Source organism: Vipera berus, assembly GCF_964194415.1.
Source record: "Vipera berus genome assembly, chromosome: 1".
In the NCBI taxonomy this organism is placed as follows: domain Eukaryota; kingdom Metazoa; phylum Chordata; class Lepidosauria; order Squamata; family Viperidae; genus Vipera; species Vipera berus.
In genome coordinates, this window is record NC_138202.1 from 68,206,485 (window position 1) to 68,216,062 (window position 9,578).

General features: G+C 45.8%; 1 protein-coding gene across 1 annotated transcript in view; it reads left to right on the forward strand.

Moving 5' to 3' along the window:
• TYRO3 (TYRO3 protein tyrosine kinase) overlaps positions 1–7,975 on the forward strand; it is a 72,869-nt gene extending 64,894 nt beyond the window's left edge. The window contains exons 16-19 of the mRNA XM_081313497.1: positions 115–224; positions 4,003–4,162; positions 5,747–5,883; positions 7,193–7,975. Of these exons, the coding sequence (XP_081169623.1) occupies positions 115–224; positions 4,003–4,162; positions 5,747–5,883; positions 7,193–7,556 (771 nt within the window). The 3' untranslated portion in view covers positions 7,557–7,975. The remainder of the gene's footprint in view (positions 1–114; positions 225–4,002; positions 4,163–5,746; positions 5,884–7,192) is intronic.
• Positions 7,976–9,578: the final 1,603 nt, after the last annotated feature.

A 9,578-nucleotide genomic window follows, 5' to 3' on the forward strand; every position in this document is an offset into this window, starting at 1 on the left:
TAAGTGCTGTACTATAGTATGCTAATTTTGTTTTTATCATTTCTGGAACTCATAATGGCTTTCCCCCCCCTAATAATCTACCTTCCACTGTACTTCTCTCTCTTTTTTTTACAGAGTTTGCCACTTCAGACCCTCTTAAAGTTTATGATTCACATTGCTAGTGGCATGGAATACCTGAGCTCCAAAAACTTTATCCATAGGGATTTAGCTGCTCGGAACTGCATGTAAGTCCACAACATCCTTTTAGAAGAGTTAAAGTGTTCATAAAAATAAATAAATTTAGAGACGCTGGATTGGGAAGGCCTAACTGTACTTGTTTGGGGAAGAACTGGGGCTGAGGTTAAAATAAAATACTTGAAATCTTATTCTAAAATACAGGTAGTCCTCGAGTTATGACCACAATTGAGCCCAACATTTCTGTTGTTAAGTGAGACAGTTTAAGTGAATTTTGCCCCATTTTACAACTTTTCTTTCCACAGTTGTTAAGGGAATCACTACAATGGTTAATTTAATTTAATTTAATTTAATTTAATTAGATTTATATACCGCCCTTTCCCGAAGGACTCAGGGCGGTTTACAGGGCATTTTAAAATCACACCAATACAAAATACAAAAGTTAAAAGACAATTAAAAAGATTAAATTATCCCTGAAAATAAAACCCCAGTTAAAATTCTCAGCCTGAGCCAGAGAGCTCAAAGAGCCAAGTCTTCAGGTCCCGGCGGAATGAACGCAGGTCAGGGGCAGTCCTAAGCTCCATGGGCAGCTGGTTCCAGAGGGCAGGCACACCCACAGAGAAGGCCCTCCCCCTGGGTGTTATCCGCCGGCAATCTGTTACCGGCAGCACCCAGAGAAGACCCTCCCTGTGCGAGCGCACTGGACGAAGGGAACTTGATGCTGGCAGCAGGTGTTCCCTCAAATATCCCGGACCCAAGCCATTCAGGGCTTTATAGGTCATCACCAGCACCTTGAATCTCACCCGGAGGGCAAATGGAAGCCAATGTAGCTCACGGAGTAGAGGTGTTACATGGGAGTATCGGGAAACCCCCATCACAACTCGCGTGGCTGCATTCTGCACCAGTTGAAGCCTCCGAGTGGTCCTCAAGGGCAGCCCCATGTAGAGAGTGTTGCAGTAGTCTAAACGGGAGGTCACGAGCGCATGAGTGTGCGTAGGGCATCTCGGTCCAGGTAGGGTCGCAACTGGCGCACCAGGCGAACCTGGGCAAAAGCCCCCCTGGTCACGGCTCCTATATGATCTTCAAAATTGATCCGTCAGTCCAGGAGGACGCCCAGGTTGTGAGCCCTATCAACGGGGAGTAACACCTCACCCCCCATCGTTAAAGGTGGAATAGTTTGGTTAGCCCGAGATGCCGATACGCACAGCCACTCAGTCTTGGCAGGATTGAGATGAAGCCTGTTTCTCCCCATCCAGACCTGGACCGCCTTCAGGCAACGGGACATCACGGCGAGGGCATCGCTGGGTTGGTTCGGGGTGGAGAAAAAAAGTTGGGTATCATCAGCGTACTGATGATACCCCACCCCGAAACCACGAATGACCTCGCCCAGCGGCTTCATATAGATGTTGAACAGGAGGGGAAAGAGAACCGACCCCTGAGGAACTCCACAAACGAGAGGCCTCAGGGTGGATCTCTGCCCTCCCATCAACACCGACTGCGAGCGGCCCAGGAGATAGGAGAACCACCGTAAAACGGTGCCTCCCACACCCAGCCCCCTGAGACGCTGCAGTAGGATACCATGGTCGATGGTATCGAAAGCCGCTGAGAGATCTAATAGGGCTAGGACAGAGGAGCAACCCCTGTCCCGAGCCCGCCAGAGATCATTCACCAGCGCGACCAATGCCATCTCCGTGCTGTGCCCGGGCCTGAAACCCGATTGGTACGGGTCCAGGTAATCAGTTTCCTCCAGGAACAGAGGAAGCTGATGCGCCACCACGCTCTCAACAACCTTTGCCAGAAAGTGAACGTTGGAGACTGGACGATAGTTATTTAAAACAGCCGGGTCCAGGGCAGGCTTTTTGAGGAGGGGTCTCACCACCGCCTCCTTCAAGGCGACGGGGAAGACACCCTCCTTCAAAGAAGCAGTTATTACTGCCTGGAACCAGCCTCGTGTCCCCTCCCGAGCCGCATAAACCAGCCAGGAGGGGCACGGATCCAACAAACAAGTGGTGGAGCTCAGCCTCCCCATGATCCTGTCCACATCATCAGGGGAAACAGGATCGAACTCAGTCCAGATAAAATGCTCAAGACCGTCCAATTCCTCCACATCAGACTCCGCCCAGTCAGAGTCCAAACCGGCCCAGATCTGAGCGATTTTGTCCGTCAGATGATGACTAAATTCCTCGGCCCATCCCTGCAAGGGATCCTCCCTCACCTCCTGGTTAAGAAGGGAGCGAGTCACCCTAAACAGGGCGGCTGGGCGATTATCTGCGGACGTGATGAGGGCGGTGAAGTAATTAGCCCTCGCCGTCCTCATCGCAGCAAGATAAGACCTTATAAAGGTTCTTAACTGCAATCGGTCAGATTCGGAACGGCTGGACCTCCAACTGCTCTCTAGACCCCATCTCCGACGTTTCATCTCCCGGAGCTCCACAGAAAACCATGGAGCCCAACGGGATCTGCGCCAGGTCAGAGGTCGCAAGGGTACAACACAGTTGAGTGCCTCAGTGGCCGCCCTTTCCCAGGCATCCACCAAGGCATCAGCTGGGCTGTGAGTGAGGGCGATAGGTATAGACCCAAGCGCCATCTGGAACCATTCAGGGTCCATTAGGTGCCTGGGGCGGAACCATCTAGTTGGTTCCGCCGCCCAGCAGTGGGGGGTGGCATAACGGAAGACCAGCCGCAGGAGATGATGGTCGGACCATGACAGGGGAGTAACAACTGGTAAACCCCCTCCCAAATCATCCAAACACTGTCCAGACAGTCGGGCCTTGAATTACCTGAGTCAGGTCCATGGCCGTCATGGAGGCCATGAACTCCCGGGCTAGCTCCGATGACCCTCCCAGGGAAGGCAGGTTGAAGTCACCCAGCACTATGAGCTTGGGGAACTCCACCGCCAACCCTGAGAGGGTGTCAAGCAGCTCGGGCAGAGCTGTTGCCACACAGCTGGGCGCCAGGTATGTAAGCAACAAGCTCATCTGAACCCGAGAACCACATCTCAGGAGGAGGGACTCACTCCAGCCAATAGGTTTGAATCAACCATTGCCGCCTGGAGATAGCCAACTGCAGCACAGGAGACTTGTAGTCTGGGTTGCTGGAGAGCCGTTAGCTGCTCCAGCAAGCCACGTGGTATTCTTTAAGAGCCCAGTACATAAGTTAGTACTTGCATTTCTTGTTTCGATGACTTTGAAGGGCTGATAGATGCATGCTTGCTCCCAGCTTTGTTCTATTCTTAACATGAAGGTTTCGATTTAGTATTTCTTTCAAACTGAGCCAGTCATTGGATAAAGACTGGACTGTTCCAGGGAAGAATATTGCTTGATTCAGGGTTGGACCTTAGGAGTTGGAAATTAGGAAGTACTATGTATGTTTGCTGCCCTGAATTACTTATAAAATAATAAAAGTGGGATAATAATCAGATAAGATAGATAGATGATAGATAGATAGATAGATAGATAGATAGATAGATAGATAGATAGATAGATAGATAGATAGATAGATAGATTATTGAATAACCAAATTCTTTGAGACTGTGCATGAGAAATACATAATGCCACTCCCTTGAAGGCAAGGATCCAACCCCAGAATCCCTCTGGAAAGTGCCATAGCTTTTGAGCACTAGCAGGCAGCCATTAAACACTGAAGACTTTGGCTCAGCAACAGCCTGAGCAACTTTTATCTCTCTGACTGTTCCTGACAAGCATGCTGTGTTGGCACAAAGAGCTCTAGTCTGAAGGAGAGAATCTAAACCTACTATTCCTATGTTCTTTCAATTGACGTGCATTCTTCTACATCTTCCCCCACCCCTTCTTTTTTGGTTTCTGTTAGGCTGGATGAAAGCATGAATGTCTGTGTTGCTGATTTTGGGCTTTCAAAGAAAATCTATAGTGGAGATTATTACCGTCAGGGCTCTGCCTCAAAGCTGCCAGTGAAGTGGCTTGCATTGGAAAGCCTGGCGGACAATCTCTATACAACTCATAGTGATGTGGTGAGTGAAGATTTTTTTTTGTCCTTTTGCTTTTGTTTTCATATTTATCAGTGAGATGAAGAAATATATTATTCTATTTTGCTGGCTAGGTATTCAGTCATCACAGTCATGTTTATTTTTGATGATCTTTGCACCATAATTGTTATAGGTGCTGATACAGGTCAGAGTACAAACCAACCAGATTTATTCTGCCATATAATCATGAACCAGATCATGTAAAGTGAATGTGCTAGTTTTTGACCTGAATTCACACCTTCCTTTGAAACACATAGGCAGAAATGAGATCTGGATCTTCTCCAGTCAGCGCATTAAAGGTTTTATTGGTAGAATAGATTTTAGATCTTTAACATGGCATTTGTGATTGTTTATATAGGACCCTTGATACCTATCAAGTTTAATGCTCTGCATTTTTAAAAAAACTTTTAACTATATGTGTGTGTGTGTACATATGTATATATGTATGTACGTACATGTACATGTATACATATACATACACACACACATATATATATACACACACATACATATATATATATAAATTTAAAAGTTTTTTAAAAAACACAGAGCATTAAACTTGATAGGTATCAAGGGTCCTATATAGACAATCACAAATATGATGAATTATATCATATTGATCATGCAAAATCTTGTAAAAGCAGGACAGGAAATACAGGTTTAAATCCCTAATTGAGAGAAGAATTACATTTCTAAGTGAAGCGGTCATTATGTGAAACATGTGACTGTACCACTTAGCGACATCAACTCCGGTAGTCACAGTTGTGGCCATTAAGTGAGGGCCTCACACTTCTCCTGTCCTACCATGCTTGCCTCCACTTCAATTTTCTCCGCCCCTCTTATGTTTCCCCAATCTCTGCTCATTTGCTGCCCCCCCACCCTCTGTCATCCTCTGCTAACCCCAGCTGATGTTCATTCTTCTTCCTCCTGCTGACGTATACCTAGCTAAATTTTGAGCATGTGACTGCAGGAATGCAATGCTGCAATGGCTGTAACTTTGAGTTCCAAACATGCATTCATCTCCATTGTAATTTCAATCAGTCGCTGAACAAATGGCCGTAAAGCAAGAATTACCTAAAATGTAACATCTACACTTCTCTGACTTCACATGAAAAGGAAGGTGGACTGTATACAATATCCTAATCTGAAGTCTCTGTAGGTCCTTTCTTGCAGTGGTGATGAGTATCAAGACTTGGATGCTTCTAATGCGCTATACACAATCACTTAAAAGTACAAGTCTTTGGGAGTTCAGTTCCCAGGAGTGTGAATTCCACTGTTCCAAATAAAATGAAAACTGCCACATACTGCCTTCTGGTGGTCAACATAAGTATAACCATGACCCAGGTGGTTTGTACAGGAAAGTAAAGCCTCTCTTTTGTTATTCCACATGTATTCCTTTGGTTATTATGTACATGTACATGTAAGCTGAGTATATATATGTAAGCTGAAGAGTTCTAAAAAATAACCTGTTCATGCAAATCACTACTGATTACCAGACACAGTTGAAAATGCTTTTTTTGCTGTATGTGTAACTCCTTTTCTTCCCCACCTGTTTCAATTCCATTTCAGTGGGCATTTGGTGTGACTATGTGGGAAATTGTGACCCGAGGACAAACTCCGTATGCAGGCATTGAAAATGCAGAAATTTACAACTACCTCATCGGTGGGAACAGACTGAAGCAGCCGCCAGAGTGCCTTGAAGACCTGTGAGTGGCTGACCTGCTTATTTTCTTACCCAGGCCTTGGCAAAAATTGTCATGTTTTGAACAAGTGTTCACATACATTTCAGTACTCTTTGAAAACCTACCTACCTACCAATGCATTATGCCTATAGGAGTGATTGCATCCACACACTTTTAATTTGGAAAAAAAATCTGGTGTGCTTCAAGGAAATGTTTCTAAATTATTTTAAACAAGTATTTATAACCTAGACAGACATGGAGGTACCCCACTATACAAATGCTCTATGCTCAGCACATGTTGTGTTGTACAATCACAAAGTCATGTCTCTGTGGCCCCATGGACTAGAGTATGCCAGCCCCCCATCTCCACAGTCCCAAGCCCATGCCTACAATGTCTAACCATCTCATTCTCTGCCATCCCCTTCTCCTTTTACCATCAATCTTTTCCAGCATTGGGGGCTTTTCCTTTGACTCCTCTCATCTCATTTGGTGGCCAAAGTATTTGAGCCTTAGCTTCCGTATCTGTCATTCCAAAGAACAGTCAGGGTTGATTTCCTTTTAGAGCATATATAATGGATATTTATTGGGAATGAGTTCCAGTATGTCAAAGATGTTCAGCATTTTAGTGTCCAGAAGTCTTATTTCCTCATATATACATAGGACTAAAATTTTCTTTTGTTCTCAAGTTTTGAAAGTTCCCAGTTCTGGAAATTTTAAAACAGGATAAGCCTATTCTAGGATTTAATATAGCATTGCAATATATTTTCCAAATGACTAAAATTCACAAATTTACGATGAAATTCACCATCAGAGGGATTCCAGGAATCAAAAATAATGATTTGAAAACTATGTAGATTGCAGGTTATCCTTGTTGCATTATTTTAATATTTATTTATTATTGCCATAGATAATTCCACCTAAAGTATGTGTGATTGTTTCACAGTCATATTTATTTATATACAGCACTCGATTAATTTGAAAAAAAGCAGATCTTGCACTTGTGGGGAAATGCTAGGAAGAAAAAAAAATACCGCATTCCCCAAAAATAGATTTCTGCTTAATAAACACACAAGAGTAGATAACTTAAATACAACAATGATGGAATTATAACGTAAATGAAAATTAAAGATGCAAAAATATTAATGGTGTACATTCAGTTTTAAGTATCTTGAGAAATCATCCAGTGGACAGAATATGCATTTCTATTATTCATTAGCCTCCATACCCATCCCTATGATGGAGCTCATTATCAGTAGCCATTTTTCAAGAGGGAAGGGACTGCAGATGGCTCTGCTTGTTTTGTCTCAGCACTGTCCTCTGACTTGCCTTGCAGCTACGATCTCATGGGCAGATGCTGGCATTCGGAACCCAGGCTACGTCCAAGCTTTGGAGCTCTGAAACTGCAGCTTGAAATGATTTTGGCAAGACTGTCGTTGCTTTCAAACAGTCAGGACCCTCTTTATGTCAATGTTGGGAGATCCCAAGAAGCTTGCAGGAGCGAAGTCGCCATGAATTGTCCCTTTGGAACCTTGAATGGGGAAACAGGAGCAATTGCGGCTGTGACTAGTGACTACCGTTATATCATGAACCCATTGTGCCTTGGAAATGATGCAGAAAGTGAAAGACATCTGGATTTATCTGGTGGAGAAGCTCAGAGCCTCCTTTACGATCTGGAGATGGGAGCAAAACTATGTTAGCCTAAACAAACAAACAAAAAACTTTACTTTTTCCTCCAATAAGATGTGTGTATCTTATTGTATCTCTTATGGTATCACCAAACAGAGACAGTTGGAAGCTGCTTTTAACCAACAGAAGTTGTAATAATTAATGTCAGCTGCATCTGTGGCTTCTGACAGCTGTTTTGGAGCTAACATCTCAAATTGATAGAATCACCTCCTGGCCTTCCAAAGGAAACCCTGCAATTGTCTGTGAAATGCAGGAGTAGGAGTGGCCTCTGGACAGCCTGCTGAGTCACAGTATTCTCCCTGGGAATTGGGGTTAAGTACTCTGCATATTTTGGGGTGAGGGTGTTTTTTTGCCCCCTAACAGATATGAGAGAAGAGCCGTGTGCCGCATACTCCAAACAGCGGATACTATCTTTCAGAGCATGAGAAACAAAGAGCCTAATTTAGCAGTAGCTACCTCAGTGCAGTGGCGTAGCGTGGGTTGTCAGCACCCGGGGCAAGGCAAGTAATTTGCGCCCCCTAACCCGTGGATTTTAGCACTCGAGTCTCTTCCACTAGCTCAGGAATTCTGGGAGTTGAAGTCCATGAGTCATAAAAGAGCCAAGGTTGCCTACCCTTGAGTTAGGTTCAAGGCAAAAAAGGGTCTCTGGAGAAGAGGGAAAATGCTAGTTTAAAACTGAAACAAGGCAACTTTAAGGTGCCTCAGCTGTGATTTAGGATGAGACAAAGAGAGGACATGGCATTGAAAATGGTTAATGGGGCATGTTTGTTCCACTCTTAGTGGATGTCAAGATAAACCCCACGAGAGAATGACCTTACAACAGATGTGAATAGGCTTGGACTACGTTTGTAGATTGAGTGCATACATCACATGGAGCGATGATGGGCTTCATCAAGATTTATGATCCCACAATTGGCTAGTTTTCTCCATCTTGTCCTAAACCCTGGATACCAACCACGGTTTATGGCTTAGCATGTGGTGTGGGGTGACCCAACATGTTAGGCAACAAACAATGACTTCCAACTTACAATGCCTCAGCTTCCCAAGGTTATTCCAAAGCCGGAAAAGCCAACCAACCCACCCTGCAGCTTTGCCTGCTTAGGCTGAACCCCAGGAGTTCATACTTGCTGTGGCACCTGACCTATTTTCTGCTCAGACGCTGCTTATCCAAGCCAAGCCGCCTCCTTCTCTTTGGCACCTCGCCCCAAAGATTCGCCGGACTGGCTGGAAACTCTCGCTGCTGGCGACGTGTGTCGGGGGGGCGTCCTGATCGCCTCCTGCAGGGGGAACCGAGTGGCCGCAGAGAGTCAATACGGCAGGAGGAGGAGGAGGAGGAGGAGGAGGAGCAGCAAGCAGCCGCAGGTGCGGCGGCTGCAGTTGTTACCTTTACCTCCGGGAAAGGAGGAGACGGGGGCGGGAGCTGGGTCGGGGGGGGCGGGCTTGCAGGTTGAGAGCCAAGCGGAGGAGAGCCGCGGCGGGAGAAAGAGAGGGAGGCGAGACGCCGCCAAGCCTCCCCACCCCCACCCGAGAAAGGAGGCGAACCGCAGCCGCGAGAGGACGGGATCCCGCTCTGGCTGGGCGCAGCGAATGCGGTTGCTTTCTATGCTCCGCCCACTCGCTCGCTCCTCCGACCCTCGGCGAAGCAGAATCGTCCCCCTACGGCGAGCTTAATGGGCGCCCCCCCAGATGTTGCACCCGGTGCGGCCAGCCCCCCCTGCACCCCCCACGCTACGCCACTGCCTCAGTGATCCTCAGACTGGGTTCTATATTGCGGCTTCTCTATAATGAAGAAACAATGGGCTTTTTCCCAGAGTGGTGTTTAGTTGGCAGAGGAAAGCACTCCTGGAAAGATAAGAAGATTGAGCAAGGGTGTTCTGATTTCCATCTTTCCGCACAGGTTCTTATTTGCCTACTTTTTTCCCTTCTGATTTGAATCATACAGATTTTTTTTTCCCGTTTATAACAAAAATGACCATGTACGGAGTGTTAGAATTTATGGGAATAATGCAAAACTAATAAAAAGACCTGCATTG